Raw genomic sequence first — 26,416 nt, forward strand, 5'->3', positions numbered from 1 at the left:
GTGGGCAAAAAGTAGATTTACAGTTGTGAGTATGTGAAATACAGAGTTTATTCTTGTATTTTTATTTATTAATTATTGTATTATTTATTATTCACCTACTTTTGCCCACCCCTGTATATTTACTTACTATTCATTTTCTCAAAGCTTTCATGTGGGTGGCTTTTGCTGGTCTCCGACTGTGGAGCAAATAGGCTTTTTTCCCATCCTGATCCTTAAGTTCCAAGTCCCAGGCCCAAGTCGGTTTCCTTGGTCAGTGTGTTTGTATTTCCCATTGATGTGAAGCAGGTGCCTCATATCTGTCCCCAAGCTGTTGCCTGGCTGTGGAGGGCTGGCCTGCTCTCAGGGGGGCTGGATAGTTGTACAAGAGTGGACCTTCTGATGCATGAGGCCTGTTATTTTAAAAAATCATGTTTGTTCCTGCGACTTCCTTCCCAGAAATAATTCTGGAATCATCAAAATTCCTCGCCCTTGATGTCTGTGCTTTCCTCCCCGCCGTTCACTCTAAACAAAGGCCCCATGTTTTAATAGACACCATAACCGTAAAATTAGCTTTATTAGACTCTAGGTGGATTTAAATTGTAACCTAATGGCAGCTCTGGCTCGCCTGGAAGTCATGTGTTTTATTTTGAGCAGAGAATTTGGGAAGTTGCAATGTCTGGTAGGGGATTACGTGATGATTGAATTAGAGTGGCAAATAAGACAAGCATCCCTCATCCTTTGATCCTGCCCTGGTGGTGTGTTTTGAGAACCTGGGTCCCCAGCTTGGAGTTTTAATCTCGCCTTCCTTCTGTCCTTAGGAGTTCCTGAGTTATGCCCCTAGAGGAAGTCAGCACAGTTCTTTTTGCCACCTCAGCTCCCTCCCCTGGTTTGTGACCACTCTAGGCTCTTGGAAAGCTTGAGGTATGAGGCAAATTGCTGTTTACCAGCCTTGTACCAAAGGACCCACAACTAACCAGTACACCCCCACCCCCCAAATCCCAGCATATATTTTCATCAAATAACACCCTACACAGAAATGATGCTGTTCACTTTGTCTTAATGAACCAAAACCGAGGTTCGGCTGCCTGCTGCCACGAAAGCCAAGCTAGTGAGACAGGTGCTTGTGAAAAAGGAAAGAGGTTTATTCAAGTGTTAGCCACCTGAGAAGATGGGGGACTCTTGTCGCAAAGCCCATCTCAACATCTCTGTGCAGGTAGAGGTTTTTATAAGAAGGGAGAGGGAACGCAGAACAAAGAAACCAAGGAGAGGGGGTTGAAAAGTTCTCTACAACCTGGCTGGTATGGGTCAACGATTAGAGTGTCGTTCAAGCACCAAAGGGTCATGGGTTCAATTCCCAGTCAAGAGCATGTACCTGGGTTGCAGGTTCAATCCCTAGCCTTGGTGAGGGTGCATGCAGGAGGCAACCACTTGATGTGTCTCTCTCATAGTGATGTCTCCCTTTCACTCTCCCTCTGTCTCCCCCTCTGCCTCTCCCTCTCCCTCTCCCCTCTTCCCTCTCCCCTCTCCCCTTGTCCTCGTCCTCGCCCCCACCCTTGCCGTCTCCCTCTCCCTTCCTCTTTCTCTGAAAGCAATGGAAAAAATATCCTTGGTGAGGATGAAAAAACCAAACAAACAAAAAAAGAAACTAAAAAGTTCTCTACGTGTAGGCTAGCATAGGCTAGCACGGTCCATTCCGATAATGATCTCGAAACTGGTCAAGTGATGGTCTGGTGTGCATCATGCTGGTCTTCATCATCCTGGTTCTACGTCATTCTGGTTCTATGGTTGAAGGTCAGCAAATCTCCCAGAACTGGGATGACTGAAGGTTGGAGTCTATATCTTCTGAAACTAATTCCTAAGATTCTTATACAAACATGCTGTTTATCTACAAGCTACATATTTGTCAGAGTCAGCATTTACAGAAACAATGTCAAAAGAATGGTGGGGTGGGTTACAATTTCCTATTGTTATATTAGTGCCTTTGTATCCACCCCTTAAAAGAAAAGTAGAGCCTTTATTAGGCTATTTTCCTCAGAGGGAAATGGAGGCACAGATTGTCCAACTAGTTACTGGCTGAGCCCAGTTTGATTTATGGCCTATTCTTTTTCTGCTGGTCCTTGTGGTCCTTGCCAATGTGTTTGGTGGCACTACCAGGTCTTGGAAAAGCAGGTTGAATAGTTTTTTCAACCTCCTTAGGACCAAGGGTATATGACTTACATGTTCTCAGCTTATTAAGAACTAGAGGCCCAGGGGGCGATTGAAATCATGCGAGGAGGCGCCCCGCCTCCCGCCGTGTGAGGAGGCACCCCACGGGGGGCTGGGATCCGCGCCTGACTCACGCAGCGTTCCCCGGCCCCCCTGCCTGTGTCCACTCCAGGGCCGCCCGAGCCGCCACGCCGGCTCTGGCAGGCCCCCCTGTCTCTGTCTCTGTCTCTACTCCGGGCCTCACCTGCTTGCGCAACCTCCTCCTGTCCGGTCATGACCCATTACGGCGTCCCGGCCTAATTTGCATATTACCTCTTTATATATATATAGATATTTGGTAGAGAGTTTCAGAGGTAGGGGACAGATCCATTAGCTGATGGTCATGGCTGCTTCATTTCAGACCCTTTAGTCTAAGCTTCTAAGCATTATTATAAGCACAGCCCAGGAGGTAAATGTAAAAATAATTTTCTTGCCAGTTTTCCTGCATGGTTTCCTAGCGACGATGTACAGCCTGTCCTTGGATGTTGGGGCACCAACTGGGACAGTCTCAGAGCTTGCAGAAGGTAGTGATATGAAGGGCATGGTCAGAGTCATCCCTTTTTAAAGTCAAGACAGTTTTTATTTTTTGGAGATTTTTTAACCCACTTAGTTAAAAAAATATTATATATATATTTTTAAATATATTTTTTATTGATTTCAGAGAGGAAGGGAGAGGGGGAGAGAGATAGAAACATCAATGATAAGAGAGAATCATTGATTGGCTGCCTCTTGCATGCCCCTTACTGGGGATCGAGCCCACAACCCAGGCATGTACCCTGATCAGGAATCGAACCGTGACCTCCTGGATCATAGGTTGACACTCAACCCCTGAGCCACGCTGGCCAGGCTAACCCACTTATTTTTAGGCAGCATTTGTTTTCTGATGACTAAGCTAATATATGTTTATTGTCAGACAACTTGAAAATCCCAAGGGAGGAAATAAAAATCCAACATTGTTAACATTTTGGTAAATATCCATCTGGTAGTCTTTTTTTTTTTTTTTTTTACTTTTTCATACAGTGATTAGGTTCTAAATTCAGAATGTGAGGGGAAAAAAAATCTTATTAAGTCAAAATTATCCCAAACCACCATGGACAGTCATTTTGATGCACTCTAAAACTTGGAAACCATTGAACTAGACTCAGGAAAGAACAACAGAAAAATCTATAAGAAATGAAAAGTCTTGCAGGAAAACCAATCCACCTGTAAGATTAATGGTGAGTAGATGGGGGTAAAGAATTGAACTCTGTTTCTGCCTGCCTGTAAGGTTTATTTCATTCTGTTTTAATATTGAGCTTCTATAACTTTAATATGGGTTAATAGATTTATTTGTGAGGATGACATATCACAGTGGCATCGTGTTTTGCTCTAGGGGGTAGGCTCTGAGTCAACCAGTAAGAAAAAGGAACACTGCGACTCCATCATAGGTGCCTAAACTGTCCCCCAACACACACACACATGCACACACAGTTGGAATCACTTGTTTTGTAACCTTGGTTTTGTTTTATTCAATATAGTAAATATCCTACATATCATTTTTAAAGTTGCCTATATTCCACTGTAACCAATCTCATTTTAGGTAGAGAAACAGGTTATTTTCAATTACTTGCTGTTATAAAAATGGTGAGGTGACCATCCTTGTGGATAAATCTCTGTGTTCATCCATACTTATGTTTGAGGGTAGATTCTTACATGTGGAATCAATGGTTCAAAGGAGATGAACATTTTTAAGGCTTTTAATTCATATTGCTAAATTGTCCTCAGGAACTGTGTACACTTCCTTCAAATTATCTGTTTCCCAGCAACACTGGACATTATCATTCAAAGGAATCTTCCACAGCATGTCTTTTTTTTTTTTTTATGATGATCCAAGGCTTCTGTTTATTGTCTGGCCAATTTATCCTGTAAAGAATAAAAGAAAGGAGGCTAAAGATAAGTGCTGGTGGCCAGGGGTTCATGTGGGAGGGAGAGTGATCAATAACAGGAAAAGGATAAGCTTGGAAACCTTTTTTGTTGTTGTTGTTTTTTTTACTCTTGTCTCCAAGTTATCTTTATCAGACATCTAAAGACAGAATATTGCTTAGTACTTAAAGGGCATATGTAGTTTTTTATTTTTTAAAAATATATTTCTTTATTGATTTCAGAGAGGAAGGGAGAAGGAGAGATAGAAACATCAATGATAAGAGAGAATCATTGATTGGCTGCCTCCTGCACACCCCCTACTGGGGATCGAGCCCACAACCCAGGCATGTACCCTAACCTGGAATCAAACCGTGACCTCCTGGTTCACAGGTCAACACTCAACCATTGAGCCATGCCAGCTGGCAAGGCATATATAGTTTTAAAAGCTTGTTCAATATTATAGTTTTTGATTTGGAAAATGATTTGATGGCTTGCCATAGATGCTATAGGATAGGATTGACATTTGTATATTTATCCAAAAGGGAGTATGGGTTTTAAAAAACAAGTGGAGAAACACTGTTGTAACCCAACCCCTCATTTTAGGTAGAGAAACTGAAACCAGAGAGTGGAAGGGATTTCTCTAGAGCCACACAGCAAATGGATGATGGACTTGGAGCTCGAAGTGAAGTCTCCCCACGCCCTGTTCACAGCTCTTCTGTTGAGGTCGGAGAGCATGGTTCAGGGGAGGAGGTAAAGGATAGAAAGGCCTCTTTGGACAGACGTCCAGATTCTCTTCTAGGCCCGGTGAGCGACCCCAGGGCCCCTCCTGGACAAAGGCCCAGGCGTCTCCAGCATGGCGGTTCACTTCTGCTCGATCATCTCCATCTGTGAATGGGGTGCGCTTACACTTTAATAGCAGGGTCTTTGTCTGAACTTTCCCTCCACCTGGGTAACTTCTCTTCGTGCCTCAGCCGTTCAAATGGCACTTCCTCAGAGAAGCCTTTCCTGACTGCCAACATAGGTTAGGGTCCCAGTGTGCATTCTCAGTACTGCTTACCTTTAATACCCTTGTCATAATTAAATTACCTTGCTTTGTGTTAACTATCTCACTCTCCCTGACTAAACGTTCTATGAGTGTAGGGATGTTGTTTATCTTCTGTTTCTCCTGGCACATGCGAAGCCTTAATAAATGCTTGAATGTTTGACTATTTGGATGGATGCTAATGAGTGAATTAGAAGTGGGGGCTGCTGGGTGGTGCTGTTTCTGATTGCCTGCAGAGCCAGGAGAGTTGTCCCTTATGGCCAAGGGCATTGAGAGAAGAGGGAGGGAAAGGAGACCCCGCTAACGCTGCTTCTATGGAAACAAGCCAGAAGGTATGGTCTGCTTTCCTGGGTGCCCCACAGCAGTCTCCTGGGCGATGGGGTTAGCAACCACATGGAGCCAAGCATTCATTCCTGGCTTGGCAAAATGAGCCCCTGCAGTTTAGTAGGGGTGCTTAGAGAAGAGCCTCCTTGAGTCCTTCTGGGGAAGAGAATTCAAGGTCAGGGCACTCCATGGCAGGGAGAGGACAGCACCCGGGTCCCCTGCAGCCTGGTCTTCATGGTCGATGGGCACGTGCGGCACCGGCTGTAAGATCTGCTGGTGGCTGGCCGGGCGCCAGAGCAGCGCTGCTGTTAGGCTGCAGGTCCTGTCCCCTCCGCCCGTCTTTCCTCTCCCTCCCCCTCCCCAGTCCAGCTTGCAGCATCCTCTGCAAGAAGAGGCATGTGCTGCTCTCCGGACGCGCGGTCCTGGAGCAGCGGCTGCACCTGAGGCGCGCTCTGGACCGCTGGGGGCCGCCGTCTGGCGCGGCGCCACGTGCTTTGATTCGTGCTGATGTCAAGTGGGTGTGGGCTCCTCGGGAAGGCCCGGGCGAGGACGGGGAGGGCGCGCGATGCGCCGCGGGCAGGCTGAGGCCCGAGCGCGCTCCGTCGCCGCGCGCTGCTGACCAGCGGCTGCCCCGGGCTCGCAGAGCGGGCGCATGGAGTGGGGGAGCTGCCCGCCCCGGGACGCGTGCCCCTCCGCCCTTGGGGGCAGGCAGGGGCCGCCGCGGGGGGCCTGCAGGTAGGTCCGCGTGCGGTAACTTTCGGGTGGCTGTGGGCTGTTGGGTCGGCGGGGCGCAGGGTGCACGGGCTGCATTTGGGGGTGCCTTTGTGCCTGTGCGCCGGCGTGTCGGGAGCCGGTTTGTCCCCGCCGGGCAGTCGGCTTGGGAGCCGCAACGCGCCACTGGAGTTTCAGCGAGTGTGTTCATTGAGCCGGCGCCCGGCTTTGGTTACTCACCGGGGAGGGCGCCGAGGGAGCTGCCTTGTTGCTTTGAGAATCGGCCGAGGACAGCCTGCGTTCATGGTAACAGGATTACCGCCCGGCAGGCTGCGCGGCTTCCCGAAAGCGGCTGTGGCTGGGGGCCCCGGTCGGTCAGGGGTGGGGGTGTGGGCAGAGGCGACCTAGCCACCGGTTCCACCCCGCGCGCCCGGGCGTCCGCCCCTCCTTGCAGCCGGGGAGCCGGCTATGGGGGAGGTAAAGGGTCAGCTTCTCGCCGGTGACAGGTTTGGTTTCAGGCACACCTTCCCGGAGGAATGCGGAGGCTTTGTTCCCGGCGCCGGTCCTAGCCCCAGCCCCGAGCCCAGAAGCCCAGAAGCCGGTGGGCGTGGGGCCGGGACTTCCGTGCCATTACTCATCTTTTATGGCCACTCCGGCGAGCTATCGGGTAGGCAAGTTAATTATTAATGTGTCTAGGCTGGAGAGAGGGAATCTGGAAGTGAGATGGGTGGGTTGCAGGTTTCTCTCTCTCTCTCCCTCTCTCCCCGTTGACAATATTTAAGCCCATGGTATTGCAGCCTATTTCCTGAGAAGGATGTTGGCACCCCCCTCCTCCTCATGACCCGCTCTCTGGTCAAGGAAGGGGTCCCCTCCTCCCACCTGTGGGACTGCCCTGTCGCCCCTGCGAGGGCTGAAAGGGAGGGGGCCTTTGGGTTTTCATCTACTTTTAACCAGTTTCTACCTTTCCTCCTTTGCTTTTCGAAACCACCCTGCTCTCCCTCCCCTGCCTCGGGGCAGTTTTTTGATAAAGCTTCTAGGTTGGGGGTGAGGCCCGGGTCCGCAGCTAGCTCCGGGCGGCGTGGGAAGCGCTGCCTGCTCCCAGCCCCAGTGCCCGGACACCTCCGCACCTGCGCAACAAGTGGCCTCGCGGGTATTGCCAAGGCGCTGGTCTGTGAGACTGTGGGCAGAGGCAGGAGTCTCTGCCAGGTGGTCACCTGGCCTGTCTCTGCCAGGGCCCGCCGTCGGAGCAGAGAGGAAGGAGGAGGTCAAGGTGGAGTGCAGCTCCTGCTCAGCTGGTTTCAGTTTCCCTCCCCCGCTGGCTGGGAGGAGGTGGATTCTAAGACTCCCAGTGTCACAGGTGCGCTCTTTGTGTGCTGGCCTATTTCCGGGCAGACTCCTGTTGAGAGGGAATGGAAGGGGCCCGGCTTAAATGGAGGGCTGTGGGTGGGGCTTGGCTTTGGGGGGCGTGTGGGGGTGGGGTGTGTGGGGTGTGTGTGTGTGACTTGGATAGAGGCTGGTTGGAGGTAGGCTTGAGGTTTTGCCCCAGCTTGGGCCAGAGGACAGTGGTCAAAGTCAGTCTCCCCAGCAGTGTCCTGCCTTAGAGACTGAGGAAACTGGTTTTTGTTTGTTGGTTTTTGTCAGCTTAGGATAGAGGACTCAGCCGTGTAACCTAAAGGGTTGATGGGTCTGTATAGTGAGTGTTAAGAGAAGATGAGCACATCCTGAAAGTTGACACTCTTGGGAGGAGTTTGGAAAGGGGGAAAGGACTTCTGGGGTCCAGAGTGAGTATAGCGGGGGGGATGGGCTTATGGGGGACCGAGGAGTGCACGGAGGGAGATTTAAGCTGTCTGTGTGCTGTGCGTTGTAGCAGAGAGGTTCTCCGAGACAGGCTGCTGCCCTACCCCACGTCTGTCTCCTTCCTCAGTGACCTGACTGGCTGGAGTCACCTTCCTTGTCTACAAGGCTGGGCTGTTCTGATGGCTCCGAGGGTCACATAGTTCCCATCTCACCCCACCCAGCCTTCAGGGAGGAACTGAGGGAAGGAGAGCTGGACTTCAGAGAGGCTGCTGATCCCAATACCTGGATTATTGGGGCATCGGCGCCCACCTGTCCTCCCACCTGGGTTTGTGCACTTAGTGGGACCCTCCCCTAACACACATGCTTTTGCAGTGCCTCCTTCTCCAGCAGTGCCCCATGCTGCGGGTGATCTGCGGGCAGCCCCGGTGATCTGAGTTGAGGGTTTGGAGATGGCCCTGATTAGGAACAAGTTTTTTCTGTTATGGGAAAATCTGCCCGAGGCTGCAATCTACTTGCTATCTGCTTTCCTTGCAGCCTGATGGTCATGACTGAATATGCATTGACCATGGCCTGACCACTGCCTGGGGAACCTACTCACGGTGATTCCGTAAAGAGTGGGCGGGTAGTAGGGTCCCTGGGGCGCCGAGAGATGAGCAGGAGGACATGAAGTGTTATGGGGAAAGCTAGACAGTTATCAGGAAGGCTGTGGGGTTGTGGGCTAAGGAGGGGGTCAGGGTCGCTATGGGTGGTAGGGCCAGAGAACTGAGCAGGTTTGGTTTAGAGATTTTCCCATGTGTCCTGTTCCTAGGGTCTGTGCTGGACAGAGTCGGCTGTGGTGAGTCCTGTGTCCGCTGAGGCCTGACGGCCCTCCCACCTGGGCAAAGGGGCAGCCTCTTGGTGTACCAGCTCCGGGGCTTGTCTTCTCCCCCCTCTTCACGGAGGCCTGGGGGGGGGGAGGGTGGAGGGGGTGGCTGTTTCTGTGCTCCTCAGCAGCAGCTGCGGCAGGGAGCCGCTCCCTCGGGGGCAGCAGGACAGAGGCCCCGGGCGAAGAGAGGTGCTCTGAAGGTTTGCCCTGAATCACGCTCGCAAGAGAAACAGAATAAAGACCCTGGTGGCCTTCGCAGTCTTGGTTTGCAAAAGCACAAACTTCCTCCCTCGGGGTTATACTGTCTCTGTGTTCCAGGCCTGTGTGCCGTGGTGAGGGGAATGAGAAGGAGAGGTTGAGGCCAGTGCTGAGTGGCACCTTCTCTGCAGATTTGCTGTTACTAATGCTGTGTCCTGGGGCCTCTCTGAGTCTGTTTCTCTGCCTGTTAAGTAGGGATCAAGGTGCCTTTCTTCACCGGATCCCCCCCTCCCCCCCTCTAATTGAGGATTATATGAGGTGTTTGTAAAGGGTTTAACACAGTGCCTGTTAATTGGCAGCTATTATTTTTTATTCCTTAAAGGTAACTATCAGATCCTTGGAGCAGCAGTTGTGAGTTGCTTTATTATGTAAAAAATAAAAATGTCACAAATGCCACTTTTGCCCACCTCAGAGGCCATACCGGGCTCCTAGGGTCAGGTGTGAGAGCTGTCCTGGAAGAGTTTCTTCCGACCTTCATGTCAAACCTCTTCTGCAGCCTCAGGTATTCAGAGAGGCCCTGGAGACCCCAGCGTCCCCGACTGCAGGCACACCGCACAGTTGGACTGGAATGCGGCATGCTCAGACTCCTGCTAAAGCAGCCGTCCCTGGTCCAGTATGGGATGTTAGTCATACCTAGCACTTTTTAGCTGCACAACTCTGGACAAGTCCTTTTATCTCTTTAAAATAATATAAACAGTGTTTGTCTGTGGTGCTTGGGCCATGATTCCTTCCTTCTATCTTCCTCAGTAATATTCTAAATTTTCCACAATGTGTACATGCTAGGAAAAATTATTTAAATTATTACAAGGATAAATGAGACTGCCTGTGTCTTGTGAGAATAACACAACCTCCCTCACACAGTTCTTAAGGTCAAGTGGGATAATATATGCAAAATTGTAAAGCAGCATGCAAATCATTATTGATAGCTCACTGCGTGCCAGACACTGTTCTGAGTGCTTTTGTGTATTAGCTCATTTAATTCTCACACAATGGAGGATGCAGTCAGTTCTTGCCCACATTTTTTCGAAGAGGAAGTTGCACTGTTAGGAATTGTAATTCTTATTGTTGGGTAGCTGACCTCCTGTGGATATCATACATCTGAAGAAAAACCTGCCTCCCAGAGTAGGAATAAATCGAAGTTTCTGCAAATATGTTTGCACACTGCATTTCTTCCATTGACCTAACACCCCAGGCTAGTTCTGGATATAAGTTTGTAAAATGAGTAAAAGATGTTCTTATTGGTCAGTTTATTCTTTTGGTCTCGGTCTCTCTCTCTCTCTCTCTCTCTCTTTCTCTTTCTTTCTTCCTTTCTCTTTGGCCCTTCAATTGGGGCTTAAGAGACACAGCACCTTCCTGGCTGGGACTTTTAAGTGTCATTTGTGTAGGGCTGCACCCCTCATATGCTCTCACCTAATGGTGCCTTTTTAAGAAAGATGGCTAGTTTGACTTTAGACCGGGAATGTTTGGTTGAGAGCCGACCACGAGGATTGGCATTTTCAAGGACCCATCTTTCTTTCTGATGGTTCTGTTAGCTGTTTTGCCTCCTTCCCTCTGCTCCCAACAGTCTGCCAGTGAGCACTCAGGTCTGAAGTTTTACATGTGTTAGGAGAAAGAAAAAAAAAAAATGAAGAAAGAAGCAAACACCCTGTGAATAAAGGGCTCCACCAACAGGGGTGGTGGTCACTCACGGAGGGTTACCAGCCCAGCCTCAAATGCGTTCTCATTACTGGTGCCGCAGGTTTATAGGATAAGAAAAAGGCTGCAGCTTGTGGGTTATTCGTTCTTTTTATGACAACAATAATGTTTATGAGGGTGTGGAACAGAGGAATAAAGGTAGGGTTTTCACAGCACCGACCGGGCTCCCTGGCCCCCACGGCAGCCTGGTGATGCCCTCAGAGTGAGCATCGGTCCTGTCATTTTACTGGAAAGAGGAGTGACCTGCCGGAGGCCGGGTGGCCAAATGTTAACGGTGGAGCCTGAACCCCAGATCTCTGACTGTCTGACTCCGAGACAGGCAGTCTCATTTATCCTTGTAATAATTTAAATAATTTTTCCTAGCATGTACACATTGTGGAAAATTTAGAATATTACTGAGGAAGATAGAAGGAAGGAATCATGGCCCAAGCACCACAGACAAACACTGTTTATATTTTGGTGGATTTCTAAGGGCTGTTTTTAGGAAGGAAGAGGGAACGTTTGTTTTTGTCAGGGAAGATTTGTGTGTTCTTTATACATCTCTGGGCATAACCGGTTTCCTGTCTTGGAGCAGTCACTCTTTTTAAAAAAAATATATTTTTTAATTGATTTCAGAGAGAGGAATGGAGAGGGAGAGAGATAGAAATATCAATGATGAGAGAGAATCATTGATCGGCTTGCCTCCTGCACGCCCCCCACTGGGGATCGAGCTCACAACCGAGGCATGTGCCCTGACGGGGAATCGAACCGTGACCTCCTGGTTCATAGGTTGACGCTCAACCACTGAGCCACACTGGCCAGGCAGAGCAGTCACTCTTTGCTTTAGTCGAGGCAGGATTGTGAAGCAAACAGCTATCTTGTCCAGCACTGTTCCAGGTGCTTTAAACAAATTACTCACACTTAATCCCCAAACAACCTTGTGAAATGAAGAAGTTAAATGGCTGCCTCGGGTGATAAAATTAACAGCCACCCAAGCTAAGATGGAAATCCAGGTTGTTCCATTACAAAACCAAGTTCTCTCTCTTAGGAAAAACTGCTGATATAATTGATCCCAGGAGAGAGAAGCACAAAGTCAGTCTTTCAAGATGAGGAAAAGCGTGTAGCATCCACAGCTTTGCTGTTCTCTTTTGGCTCTACCTGTTGCTGTTGTTTTTTTAATTGAATTTATTGGGGTGACTTGGTTCACAAAACAATACAGGTTTCAAGTGTACACCTCAACGAAACATCATCTGCACACGGCATTGCGCACGCCCATCACTCTAAGCAAATTCTCTCTCCGTTCCTCTACCTGGTTTTAAGATGAACGATGCTAATTATTTTTATTGGGGCTCATTACCTTTTGACAAAGTTCCTTGCTCGGATTCTTTTGCTTATTTGGACCACTTGATAATCGGAACTGGGAGGAAATGGAAAGTTTATCTAGACCCGCGGTCGCCAACCAGTGGTCCGTGAGGTCCGAATGGTTGGCGACCGCTGGTCTAGACCATCCTCTTTATTTTCTTATTTGGGGGGAAACTGAGTCTCAGAGAAGGGAAGTGACCTGGACATTCATGATTTTAGTTGAGCTGGGACCAGAACTCGGGTTCTGCACTGTATAACTTTTTCACGTGTGTTTGGAGAGAAATACAGCTAGAACATCGCACTCATCATTTGGCAGCAGTTATTGCTTAGGATGTGGCTACAGTCTGCACGGTCTATTTAAAGGAAAAAGTGGAAGTACAGGTTGGACAGGGACATGGCAGAAACCATGGAGGCGGTGTGTGGGCGACGTGTGGATAACATTAGGGAAACGGTGCACGTAGACCAATTTGCGCTCTCCGAGAGGATTTACTTGCCCTGCCAGCTTTATTCTTTCAGGGACACGAAGAAGGGGGCCATCCCCTGATGGAGACATTCTACCTGCTAGACATTTTACCTATGGGTCAGTATTAATGAGCTCATGGTGTGTTATTGAGAAAGCTCAGAGAGGTGGGTCACACAGGCTAGATTGGAGAGTCAGAGTTCAGATCCCAGCTTGGGCTCTTTCCATTGCGCCTCCTAGCCACCTGCCACATTTCACAAGGGAGGTGAGCCCTGGACCCAGTCTGCCCCTGTCTTGGTTTCTGATACCTTCTTGTTCAGGTACCAGGTTCAAGTGGAAATGAATGTGGTTAGGTTGCTAGGTTGCCTCTATAGCCTGTTAATTTAAAGCTTCATTTTGACAGAATTTCAAAGAATGTGCTGTATTTATAATATGTGCTATTTATCAAATCTGACTCATGCTGGTAAGCGGTAGAACCCTTATCTTGCTGCGTTTTGGCTTCTGTTCACATAGTGATTATGCCATGTGAATTGTGAGCTCCAGGAAGACATACACTGTGCTTGTCAAGTCTTCTAAAGGGCACTTACTGGATTATTTTCAGGACTGATCCATCTATCCATACTTTTAATGTTCAGAGAACCAACTAGTAGGTGTTTACCTAGATTGGGAGCATGAAGCTATATGCAGGTGTGCGCTGTTCCAAGTTAGCGGAAGAAACCCAGTTGCAGGTTATGGAGAGAACGCACCCCCTCTGGGAGATTCTGGCTAGAACAGGTGGTCTAGGCTTTGGGGCCCTCCTAAACCATCTGAAGAGGTTCTACTTCTCAGTGGTTTAGGACCACATGGAGCATGGTCTCTTTCATGAGGTAGGCAGCCACTGCCCATCTGCTATGCATGAGGTGCTGTGGTAGTGGGGTAGACTCAGTGATGGTCACCCCTTCCCCAAAAGATGTCCATGGTCTAATCCCCAGAACCTGTGAATATGTTACCTTATGTGGTAAAAGGGACTGTGCAGTGAAGGATCTTGGGATGGAGAGATGGTTATGGGTTATCTGGGCGAACCCGGTATAATCAGAAAGATCCTTATCGGAGCGTCAGAGAGAAGAGAAGGAAACATGATGGTAGTAGCAGAGGTTGGAGTGATATGTGGCCATGAGCCAAGGAATGTGGGCAGCCTCCAGAAGCTGAAAAAGGCAAGGAATGAATTCTTCCCTGGAGCCTCCAGAAGGAATGCAGCCCTGCCGTCACTTTGATTTTATCCCAGCAGAACTGATCTTGGACTTCTAACCTCCAGAACTGGAACATGACAAATGTATGTTATTTTAAGCCACTAAATGTATGGTTATTTGTTACAATAGCAGTAGGAAGCCAATACAGGTGGGTAGTAGGGATCAAACAGTGAATATAGCTCAGCCCCTGTGTTCAGTGGCTCTCGTGCTGGTGGGGGAGAGAGGAAAGTAGAGAGCCAATTTTGATAACAGTGGTGAGCACCCTGATAGGGCTGAAAGTCCAGGAGTCTGTGGGGCCTAATCCAGCCAGGGAGGTAAGGGGAGATTTCCTAGCTGAGCTGACCGCAGAGGTGCCACTGAAGGAGAGGAGTTAGGGCCGTGGTCGGCAAACTGCGGCTCACGAGCCACATGCGGCTCTTTGGCCCCTTGAGTGTGGCTCTTCCACAAAATACCATGGCCTGGGCGAGTCTATTTTGAAGAAGTGGCGTTAGAAGAAGTTTAAATTTAAAAAATTTGGCTCCCTTGCCGAAACCGGTTTGGCTCAGTGGATAGAGCATCGGCCTGTGGACTGAAGGGTCCCAGGTTCGATTCCGGTCAAGGGCATGTACCTTGGTTGCGGGCACATCCCCGGTAGGGGGTGTGCAGGAGGCAGCTGGTCGATGTTTCTCTCTCATCGATGTTTCTAGCTCTCGGTCCCTCTCCCTTCCTCTCTGTAAAAAATCAATAAAATATATTTTTTTAAAAATGTGGCTCTCAAAGGAAATTTCAATCGTTGTACTGTTGATATTTGGCTCTGTTGACTAATGAGTTTGCCGACCACTGAGTTAGGGATGAAGTGGGGCAGAGAACAGCCTTTTTGGTAGAGAGAAAAGCATGTTCAACGTCAAGTCCATAAGATTTGAAAACTAGGTGGAGGCTACTGACCAGGCCTTGCAAGGCAGAAAGTTGGTTCCATCTAAGTTGGTGCCGGCCCTTATGGCCCTGTTTTCAGGCTAAAGCCTTTCGGGCCTTGCATAGTGGGGAGATAAGATGGACGAGTCTTGCTGCTATGCCTTCGGGGATGTGTGATAACAGAGCCAACAACATCCCAGGCACCTGCTAACTTTTTATACATATGATCCCACTTAATCCTCACCACAGCTGTGCCAGCTGGGGACTGTTATTTTCTTCATGTTGTGATTGAGGAAAATGAGACTTAAGTGAAGTAATGGGCCCGAAGCCACACAGCTGGTACGTAGTGGGGATGAGATTTGAGTTCAGACCTTCAGACTTTAGAGCAGGCGTCCTCAAACTACGGCCCGCGGGCTACATGCGGGTGTTTTTGCCATTTTGTTTTTTTACTTCAAAATAAGGTATGTGCAGTATGCATAGGAATTTGTTCATAGTTTTTTTTTTTAAACTATAGTCCGGCCCTCCAACGGTCTGAGGGACAGTGAACTGGCCCCCTGTTTAAAAAGTTTGAGGACCCCTGCTTTAGAGCCCAAGTTCTTAGTATTAGTCTCTGTGATGGAGAGATCGCTGGGCCGGTAATCAGTGACCTGCGTTCTGGTCCTTGCTGCTTCAGAGATGCTGTGAGCAAAGAGGAGATCCTAAAGCTGGCTTTGCTGTGAACTAGAGGACCTCAGAGTTTCAGACGCCTCCAGAGAGGGCTTAGTCTCCATGCTTGGGCCTCCTTAAAGGTCAGGGAGCAGGTTGGGGAGTTGGGTGTCCACATGGGGCTCGTGTGTTCGCATCCATCCATGGGTAGTGGTGGAGATAGCAAGTGGGCAAGAAATAGTGAGTGGCCTGTCCTCGGTACCGAGAGGAGGGGTGTAAGTGTGGAAGGAAGAAGTGGGGTCTGAGTCGCGCTCCCTGCAAAAGCGCTGATGCTAGAGGTGACTGAGGAGGGAAGCTTTCCTGTCTTGGAGTGAGGGGAGCAGCATTTAGGCCCAGCCCTGCCACTTACTGCCTGTGATTTGAGGCAAGTTGATGTGAGTTCTGGAGCCTCAGTCTCTTTCTGTGTAAAATCGGGTTAATGACTCTTACTTTGCAAAGTATGTGAAAGCATCTTGCCCAGTTCCTGGGATAGAGGGGACATTCAGTAAGTAGTGACCATTCTAAATCTGGCAGTGCAAGATTTCTCAGGGTTAATCCAATCAACCCCAGTTCTCTGCAGGATGCCACCTTTCTCTTTGGCCTTTCAGACTCACTGAGACACATTGTCATTGGCTGTGAAGTGGGGAGGGTCTGGCTGCAGAATGAGAGCCTCGTGCATCTTTGAGGGGAAGACCCTGTGCTTCCCAGCGGGAAATAGTGACGAGTGGTTTTCAGGTGGCTGCAGTGGGTTTGCTGAGCCATTTTGGAAGCAAGAATATGTTTGTCTTGCCAAGTACAAGATTAAGTGTCACCGTTTTGCTTTCTGGGAATAATGGCCGTGCAGATAAAGTAGATTTATGGCGCTGAGGTACGTCAGAGGACAGACTGCTCTCTCTCTCTTTTTTTAAATGTCTACATTTTCTGATTATTAAGGTAATGTGCTTATTTTAGAGTATTTGGAAAATCAATAAAAGAAAAACATTTACTTCCACACCCAGAAATGATCACTGCTATTATTTTGGTATATTTCTCTTCATTCTTTTTTGAAATGTGCATATACTATTTTCAAAATACACAGTCTAATATGCTTTATTCACTTAACATGATGTCACGTGCATTTCCCAGATCATCACATATTCCTTAAAAACATACTCATTTGCTACACGGGCCAAACTATTCTTAATCATTCCCCATTCATTAGTTGGGCATTTAGATTGCTTCCACTAAAATACGTAAACACATATTTTCACCTACAGTACATATAAATATTTGACTTTTTTGTTTCTTACCGCTTTCTTAGGTTCCTAGAACTGAAATTCCTTGGTCAAAGGATAAGTCCGTTTAAAAGTGCATATTAGTGGGGTTATCAGACTGTCCCACTTACCTTATATGAAAAAGCAGAAAAAGTTATGACTCAATTAGGGGCTGCGGGCCACCTGGGTGAGGGCCCTGCTTCTGACCATTGTGTACAGAGGCTGCTCACTCACGTCCTGGCGGACAGTACAATCGGCCCCTTGTGGGCTCTCCAGTGAAATTTAAGTAATGGGTCAGCCTTTCCAGTGCTTCCCTCTGTCAGGAAGTTCGTCTTTGAATCTAACCTAAATCTCATCTTCTGCATTTTAAATCCTCACCCCGCTGCTGGTTCTCTTCAGTGGAGTGGAGCGGAGTGGAGCCGAGCTGCACGGTCTGCAGGCGGCTCCCTCGCCTCTCCCCACCGCCTGGGCACCCGGCTCCGCCACCAGCCTTATGTTACCTTGGAGGAAACTTGAGGGTCTCTGGCTACTGCTTTCGCGACTGGGAGGGCGGTCCCTGCATCGAGTTGCTGCTGATAACGCCAGGTAGGGTTTCTGAACCCGAGAGTGCCCACGCCATGGAGGCCAGCATCCCGGCCTCTCCCGTGCCCTCTGCAGAACTCGTGGGGGCAATTAGCATTCAGAATGGTGCTCTCCTATTGACACTGCGGGTCTGTCAGATTCATTCTCTGGAAGAAAAAAAAAAAAAAGGAATGTGGCTGGAGCAGGGATTAATTGTGTTTCAGTCCCATGTGCAATCAATGGCCAAGTGGTAATGTGCGGCGAAGGAGGACGGCCGGGCAGGGAGGGGTGTTGGGGTGCCTTCTGGTGAGGGGAAACCGGCTGTCAGTGTGGGAGGAGTCCCACCGTGGGATCAAGCAGCCACTGCCCAAATAGCCTTGGCCACCGTTCTCAGCCAGCATCCTTTGTCGGGAGCTGACAGCTTTATTACGGGGCAGTGGCATATTAATTTGGAAGGGAAACGAGGATAGCTGTAAGTTTGTGGGCAGCAGGGAGGCCCGCACTTAGGCGTTTTAGAGCTGACTGGCGATAGGCCAGCAGGGAGGAGCCAGTCGCACAGGAAACAGACTGGGAATTGAGTCCTGCGGCACCTGTGGGAGTATCTAACCATGGCTGGAGCCCAAAGCGTCTCTGGGGCCTGGCCCAGGCTGGCTGACCTCCTCCAGCTCCTGCTCTCCCTCCACACCTGCATCAGGGGTACGGCCTTAATACCCCTCTGGGTGCCCTGGATGCTACCTCCGCAGAGGGTCTTGTTTTATAACCGCTGTTCCCTGCTTCAGCGCCTGACACAGTGCTCATGTTCAATTGAAATGAAACAATAATTTATGAGACAAAACCCAGCTAGTTCTCTGCTCTTTAGCCCCCATTTAAATTTCACATGTCATGCGTTTTCTTCCTTTTGAAGAGGGAGAACTTCCCTTTATTGTTACCCCAAATTCATTTTGGGGCTGGATGTCACCAGGACTTCTAGCTATTAGTTGGAGCCCACATCCCCACTGCAAGGCCTTATCCGAGTGAATGCCAGCCCTGGCTGCATATTATAGTTCCTCGGGAAACTTGAAAACATTTTTGATGCCCGAGACCCAGTGCCACAGTCTGATTTATTTGGTCTGGGATGGGGCTCTGGCATCATCATTTTAAAAACATCCCACAGGTGATTCTAGTGGTCAGCGATTCTCCCCTAATGGGGAGTAACATGTGCCTGCCATGTTCTATCAGCAATTTCCTTTCATGGGACGATGTGTGTAGAAGCCGGTGATGACCTTTGGGGAAGTTTGCTCCACATCCTTTGTGGAAGCAGAAAGGATAAAGTGACAAATGAGAGGGTCGTGTCAGGCTCGGTGGGAACCCCCTATGGGGGTACCTAGTACTGTTCCCAGTGTGTGCTCTGGCTGTGTCACTCTGCCTGGTGGTTAAGCAGGGGACCTCGAGAGGATGAGGATGAGGATGTCTTGGGGAAGGTGAAAGATAAAAAGGAACAAATGGATGTGAATTTGTTTATATTTGGTCATTAGCCAGGGCATGGATTCACTTTTTTCTCAAACATTTGGAGCATGGGGCGCAGGATGGAAGAGTGGGGAACGGGGCTGTGAGTGAACGGCAGAAGATGGCTTTCATTGGGTCTAGAGGACAGACAGCTCAACATAGCAGGTGCCTGTAGTGAATGTTCAACCCTTTGTGGCTCTCAGTTACCCGTTGTGGGCTGGGGGTCCCTAAGACCCCACTTCTGCTCGTTTACCCTTGAATGTTGTAGACACCTCTTCCCAGAGGAGTTAATCGGGGACCAAATGATTGCTACGAGTGAGAGCGTCCCTTCACTAAGTGTGTTTGGGTTTGCCTGTGGGTTCCTTTAAGTGATTTGTGAATAGTTATGCTCCCTGTTGGCTAATGCATTTGCCTTGATGTCCTAAGTCCTGCCACCTCTCCCCACCTTCTTTGGGGTGTTCATCGCTGGGATTTTGTTCCATGAGCATCCTCTCAGGTGGAGGGGTTGCTTTTTTGGTTTCGGATATTCCTTGGCTTCTGTCTCACGGTTGGGCCACCTCCCTGGTTCTCTTGCCCTTGGAGAATCGGCGCTCCCTTGAGAGACAGCCCCCAATAATTTAGCCCCTGGGCTGCTGATGGCACCATTTCTCAAACTCACAAATCCTGCTTAGAAGAAGCTACACATATTTTTATTTATTTATTTGGTAAAGTGTTCTCATGCTATTCAAACTGAAATTTGCCAACCATCTGTAACAGATTCCCCTGGGGTGCTTGTTAAAAACTCATCTCTGAGAATAGAACCTAGGAATTTGCATTTTAGCCAGCATCCCAGGCCACTATCAGGTACGGGAAAGTCTGAGAATCAGCACTTTGTAAAACTCTTGTTTTACAGGGGAAATTCGACAGAGAGTGGTTAAGTGACTTGCCCAGGACCGCACAGTGAATTTTAGGGCTGGAGCCAAGTCTGGGAGAACCCGAAGCCACATCCAGAGGTTAATAACACCTTATATTTGTAGCGAGCTTTGTTTTTTGAAAGCATAGCCCATCTTTCTGCTCCTCTAGTTTGCTAAGATGGCGAGTGTCATCTATCGACTATTTTTTATTTTTAAGTGATCACCCAGTGCCCAGTTAGTCTTTGTTGGGGTGGGGACTGTCCTGTGCATTATAGGGTGTTTGGCAGCATCTCTTGCTTCTACACCCCCGATGCCAGTAGCATACCCAGTTGGGACAATAAACAATGTTTTCACGTATTGCCAAATGTCCGCTGGGGGCCAGCGTCACCCTGGTTGAGAACCACTGCCTCAGCAGCAGGAGCCCCGTGTCAGGGATGTTTCCCTAATGGCATCCTATGGCATTTATTTTCCTGTTTGGGGACTTCGCTTTTACATTTTGCATAGCTGGCTTCTTCCCAACTTGGCTACTGTGCTGGGTTACACACATCAATAAAGCCACGCTGAATACAAGCTCTCTCCTCCTCTGTTTTCGCCTGCGGAGGAGAGGCGTAAATAAGCTTGGAAAGGCTGAGTTTGGACTCCCGTCGTCATTTGCCTGCCAGCCCTGCACTTCTTAGCTGTGGGGTCTTGGGCAAGTCTCTCCACCATCATTAGCCCCTTTCCTCATCTGATTACGAGAGAGAGAGGTGTTTGTTGTGAATGAGAATTAAGTGACACCCCGAATGTGGAAGTGTTTATAAGACATTACTCATCTATTAAGTGGCGATGTTACGATACAGATCTAATTACTGCTCTTGAGGTTTTTCTCAAATTCCAAAGTGCAGAACTCGGCACAGCAATTCTAGACTTGCATTTGGCCAAGTATATTACCCTTGTCATCTCTCTGCCCATAAAGTTAATCTTCCCCTCTCTCCCTGTAAAGTTAATCTCTTTCTTCTTGGTGGCCATGGGCGATACCTCTTTTGGGTCACTGTCTCTGCAAGATTGGTCGTTAGTTATTACCTGTGACGGGATAGCCAGTGTCTTTTTATGGGGAGATTTCCAAAGGGCTGTCAAATATTTTATGAAAATCAAAACCAGCGCCACCTTCCTTGGCCTCCTTGCCAGCACTCAGAGAGATGCACGGTAATGGACACGTGAGGCCTGAATGTGGGCGCTGAAGCCAGTATTTGTCGGCAAGGAGATGCATGCAGATGAACTTGGAGATTAAAGGTCTCTGAGCTCCTGGCACAGCAAAGCTCAGCTAGTCCAGCTCTTTCTTTTGCAGACAAGGAAACTGAGCCCAGAGAAGGAACATGTCTGAGGTGTCACAGTGACAGGGTGAGGTTACTGTCCAAGCTTTCCAGGTGCGGAGGCTCTTGCTGCGGTATTCACACCTGTCCACGCTGCTGCCCGGATGGTGCAGGGGGTGGTGGTGTGGGGAGCAGACCCCCCGCTCCGTATCCAGGATGCTATGGCTGCCTTCTCTTGTACCTCAGATGTTGCCTTGTAGGTCTTGTGAAATCATCTCTTTCTGCTCAATAATTTATGGATGAAAACTCACCAGAATTCAGGGCACATTGCATGCTATTTACTGATTTTTACAGCAGGACATTTTGAGGGGGAAAGGCCCTGAGCGTAAAAGGGGCCCCAGTTTCTGTATGAACATGTTGAAGAGGAAAAGGACTGAGAAACTGAAGCTCCTTTCGTTGCGTCTATAACCTCTGACACAGTCCCTGCTGCACATTTTCTCGCACTGAGATTGCTCCTGTAGCACCATCCCCACCAATATGAGTCGTCAGTGTCGTCAGTAGTTGCTGCTGTTTATGGAGTGTTTCCTGTGTGCCAGTGCACGTGAAGCGTTTACCTCAATACTCATCTCAGTTGATCCGCTCAAAAACGCTACACAGAGGGTACTGTAAGGTCTCTGTTTTGAAAAAACGACGAAACAGGTTAAGTAAGTTACTCAAGGTCACAGAGTAGGAGGGGGAGCTGAGATTCAAACCCCTCCAATTTGTGAAGCTTAAGTAGGTTTGTCCACTGTGAACGCCACCAGCCAGCTCCTCCTCTCCAGCCTAAGTCGGGGCTCCGAGGGCCTGGTGTTGGTCAGATGGCCAGTCTGAACTCCTAGGGCTGCCTCACCTGGGCAGCCCCCGGCTTGCGAGGCCACCACCTGCCCCTGGGCATTTCCTCTCGGGCTGTGCCAAGAGCCTGAATGAGAGGAGCTGTCCTTGACTCGGCCACGTGGAGGTCCCCTGTCCAGGGACGCACGCACGGCCTTGAGAGACGAAGGCCTGGATTTTGCGTGGGCCCCTTAACCTTCTGGAGCCTCATCTTCCTCAGCTGTAAAGTGGAGGAGATTCCTGTCTCACAATTCCCCGCCCTCCCCCCCGCCCCCTGCTAGTGTTAAATGAAACGCTCCATATTGAAAGTGTTTGCAGACTCTGAGGTTAGGTGGGATTGTGGGACGAATGATCACCCAGTGCCCAGTCCATCACCATCATGATTCCCAGAGGAGGAGGAGTGGGCGCCTGGCGAATGGAAGACAGGGACAGCTGGAAAAAGAAGCCAAGTCATCTCCCTGGCCAGTCATTTCAAAGGCCTCGCACTCAGCCGTTCACCTTCGTGCAGCACTCTGACACCGTGGGTGGGTGGGTGGAGGTGTTTCTGCTTCCCTCTGCTCTCTGGAGGAAGGCTCCCAGGCACTGATGCGGGGTGAGAGGTTCCTGCAGGTCCCCGGCTGCAGATGGTTGCCAGAGGGCCCATCCTGCTCTTCCCTGGGCCTCTGCAGCCAAGAAGGCTGCTGGGGGGATGGAGTAGGGGGACACTCAGGTTGTTGAAAGGGAAAGTGCTAATACAGTAGATACTTTGGGTTATGGTGATTTTTGAGGAAAGCATAGAATTTTTAAAGTTATTTTTTTCATCCTGAAGGTGGTATAACTACATTACATCAAATGGATAGCCCTGGCCAGTTTTTCTCAGTGGTTAGAGCATCAGCTCGCCGACTGAAGGGTCTCGGGTTCGATTACCCGTCAAGGGCATGTACCTCGGTTGCAGGCTTGCTCCCTGCCCCCAGTGGTAACCAGTCGATGTGTCTCACATCGATGTTCCTCTCCTCCCTCTCTCTCCTCCTCCCTCCTCCCTCCCTTTCACTCTCTGAAAATCAATGCAAAAAATATCCTCAGGTGGGGATAAAAAAAGAAAAATCAGATAATAGATAAGGGGAGAAAAGTACCCATATTTATTTCACCTTAATGTATTTCTTCTGGACTTTTGGGGGAAGGTAAGAGAATAATAATTTTCATCTATCTTAAATAGATAGACATGACATGGCACAAATTTGACAAGATACAAAGCAGGGAAAATTAAGTCTTTTTACAGAGCACTTTTTATTCATAGTGTACATATGATTTTGACTCATTTAACATTACATTATCTTCATATGTCTTAAAAACATTTCTGATTCTTTCCCATTTTAAAGATTCTTTAAAAATTTTGCAAGCAATATATGCAAAATATGTTTATGAATTTTCTGACAAATAATGAACAGCATGCCATATTGATAACAGTGGTGGTGTGTTATAGGTGATTTAAAAAAACATTTTTATGCTTTTTATTTTGTTGAATTTTCTTAAGTGAACAGGAATATTCAGAGATATATGCAGAGGAGATGTCATCTGTAATCTTAGAGTTAACATTTTGGCCTATTTTTATTCTGTATCCATGCTTTGCATTTTATAAATGTAGTCGGAATATGTTTTATATCGGTGTGGGTCCTGCTTGGTTTTCATCTAACATAAGCATTTATTAAGCTTAGGTTCTCTATAAACTTTTAAAAAATATATATATTTTATTGATTTTTTTACAGAGAGGAAGGGAGAGAGATAGTTAGAAACATCGATTAGAGAGAAACATCGATCAGCTGCCTCCTGCACACCCCCTACTGGGGATGTGCCCGCAACCAAGGTACATGCCCTTGACCGGAATCGAACCTGGGACCTTTCAGTCCGCAGGCCGACACTCTATCCACTGAGCCAAACCGGTGTCGGCTAAGCTTCGTTTTTAATGGCAGTACCATATTCTGTCAAGTAGAAACATTGTATTTTATCTAACCACTCCCTTTTGTTGGTTACATGACAATGAGGTATTTTCTAGTGCTCTACTGTTAAAATGGTGCCAAATGAACAGCTCAGGAAACACAGCAGCTACAAGGGTCGACCCTGAAAAGGTCAGTCTGGGGCTTTGAGGGGCTGTAACCCCAGTGGGTGGGTACACAGCAGGCGCTCAGCAGTTGCTTGTGCTTAGTGAATGAGGGGGCAGGAGTGGGGTGTTCTGTGAATAATTTCGATAAATGATAACATGAAAGAATAAAATGGTTTAAGGCAATGAAGGGCTGTCAGGAGAGACCCTGCAAAATGGACTGCAAAGCTCAAACCTGTCGTACCGTGACCGCTTCAAGGTCTTCGGGAGGATTCTGCAGTTCTGGCCGGGCCCTTTTGTCCGTCCAGCGGGCGTGAGGAGCGTGCACTGTCTTTTCGCCACGTTGAAGGAGCAGGTGGCAGCGGTGCCTTTTCCGTCTCTGCAGGAAGGGAGCTGGCAAGAAGGACAAGGCCTGAAGGATGGGTTGTTGTTGTCTGACTGCGTGCCCACCCCAAGGGGCCGCTGAAACCAAATCAATTTGTGGAAGGTCGTTGGGGTTTTCTTGGCCTGACTCTCTCTTCCGGAATTGAATAGGAAAATAGAATTTCTCCGAAATTGTCTCTTTTTATTTGTGCCTGGAGCACTCTGTAATTTGGAGCTTGTCAGAACAGCCTGTCTTGATTTTGAATTTGGAACCATTGACTCCCCCTTTCTCTCCACTGTGAGCTATTTATAATGCCAAAAAGCATAAGTGGAGGCCTTTTCACCCTCTCACTGTGAATTCAAGAAATAAATAAAGTAAAGCAGCATTCTCTAGGATCTATAATCCCTGAGTGTGGGCAACAAAGAAAGGAAAGATATTCTAATGTAGAGGGCGAGGCAGCGAGAAGCCCGGCTGCTGGGTCCTAGCGCTGTTTCACCTTTCCCAGGATCCTCTGGGAAGGCGGTCCTCCTCCACCTGGCTGAGCCCGTGTATCCCAAACGCATCCTGTTTGCCCATTCACTCGTTCCGCTTGGTTCACTTCAGCTATGGATCTCCTGATGTTCAATAGCATAGCGTGTCCAAGGCCGTAGTGGTAACGTAGCTGTGCCTAAGACTTCTTCATTCCTGTTTCAGCCAGGGTTCAATGGCAGTAATGAGAAACTGGCCATTCTAAACAGAAACGGATTTACTACAGTGAACCAGGTGCTTCATCATTGGAAGGGTGGAGGAGCAGGGTCCAAACTGGCCTTGGGCAGTGACTCCTAAAACAAGACTCTGAGAATGATCCACTGGCAATTTTGTTTGTTTTTTTCCTTTTTTGTATTCCTCTTGCCTCCTGCTCCCAGCTTCTCTGCCCCTGATCTTAGGCTCTCTGCTTATGGGATAGAACTGTTTCAAAGAATTAATGGACTGTAAAGTGTTAATGTTCGAGAGTGTTGTTAGTAATAGCTGTCACTTGCTGACCCTTTACTGAGTGTCCCGCTGGGTGCTAAGTCCTTTATATGCCTTATCTCAATTCTTAAACCCTCTGTGAGGTAGTTGCATTATTTCTGCATTGCAGATAAGAAACTTGAAGTTAATAAAAGTTAACTGACTTCTCCATGATACGTCAGCTGGTGAGTAACATTTGAATTCAGGCAGGATTCCTGTCCAGCGGTACTTGCAGTTTAAAAGAAAAGCCGGGCCAGAGAAGATACACACATGGCCAATAAGCCGATGAAAAGATGCTCAACATCATTAGCCATCGAGGGAAGTGCAAATCAAACCCATAATGAGATACCACTCCACCCCCACTAGGATGTTCATATCCCAAAAGACAGATAATTAAAAAGTGCTGGTAAGTGTGTGGGTGGAGAAACTGGAACTAGGTACTAACACATGCCGGTGAGAATGTGCAGCCACTTTGGGAACCTGTTTGCAGGTCCTCAGAAGGTTAAACGTAGTTAGCATATGACTCATGAATTCTACTCCTGGGTATATACCCAAGAGAAATGCAAACATATCCACTAAAAACTCATCCATGAATGTTCATGGCAGCAGCATTCATAGTACTATCCCCAAAGTGGAAATTACCAACTGATAAGTAGATAAGTAAAATGTGGTATATCTGTACAATGGGATATTAATTAGCGATAAATGGAATATTATTTGGAATACTGATGCATACTACAAGGATGAAACTTGAAAACGTTATGCTAAATGGAAAAAGCCAATCGCAAGACATGACATAGTGTGTGATTCCATTTATATGAAAGGTCCAGGATAGGGAAATCTATAGAGGTAGAAAGTAGATTAGTGGTTGCCTAGGCTGGAGGAGGGGTGAGAAATGATGACTAAAGGTGTGTTTTTTTTTAGGGTGATGAAAATGCTCTAAAATTGATTGGGGTATGGTTGCACAAGTGTGACTAAGCCATTGTATTATATACTTTAAGTGGGTGAATTGTTTGACATATGAACTATGTCTCAAAGGTGAGAGGGAGGGAGGGAGAGAGAGAGAAAGAGAAAGAGAGAGAAACCAGGCTGGGAAGGACAGTACTTACCCAAATAAATGAATTGCTAATGGTGGAATTTTGGGAATAGTAGATAAATCCAATACAACTCTTACTTTATCCTCACTAGAATTGATTGGGGAAAAAATGG

At 48.1% G+C, this 26,416-nt stretch overlaps 1 protein-coding gene across 3 annotated transcripts in view; it reads left to right on the plus strand.

Annotated features, from left to right (window-relative positions):
- Positions 1-26,416, plus strand: part of PLEKHA7 (pleckstrin homology domain containing A7) — a 206,453-nt gene that overhangs the window by 68,328 nt on the left and 111,709 nt on the right. The window contains exon 1 of one of the 3 annotated variants that reach the window (XM_079788150.1): positions 110-6,226. The exons of the other annotated variants lie outside the window; for them this stretch is intronic. Within the exon in view, the coding sequence (XP_079644276.1) occupies positions 6,144-6,226 (83 nt within the window). The 5' untranslated portion in view covers positions 110-6,143. Of the gene's footprint in view, positions 1-109; positions 6,227-26,416 lie in introns of those variants that run through there. 3 annotated transcript variants of the gene reach the window in all.

Source organism: Cnephaeus nilssonii (genome assembly GCF_951640355.1).
Source record: "Cnephaeus nilssonii genome assembly, chromosome: 13".
Taxonomy (NCBI): domain Eukaryota; kingdom Metazoa; phylum Chordata; class Mammalia; order Chiroptera; family Vespertilionidae; genus Cnephaeus; species Cnephaeus nilssonii.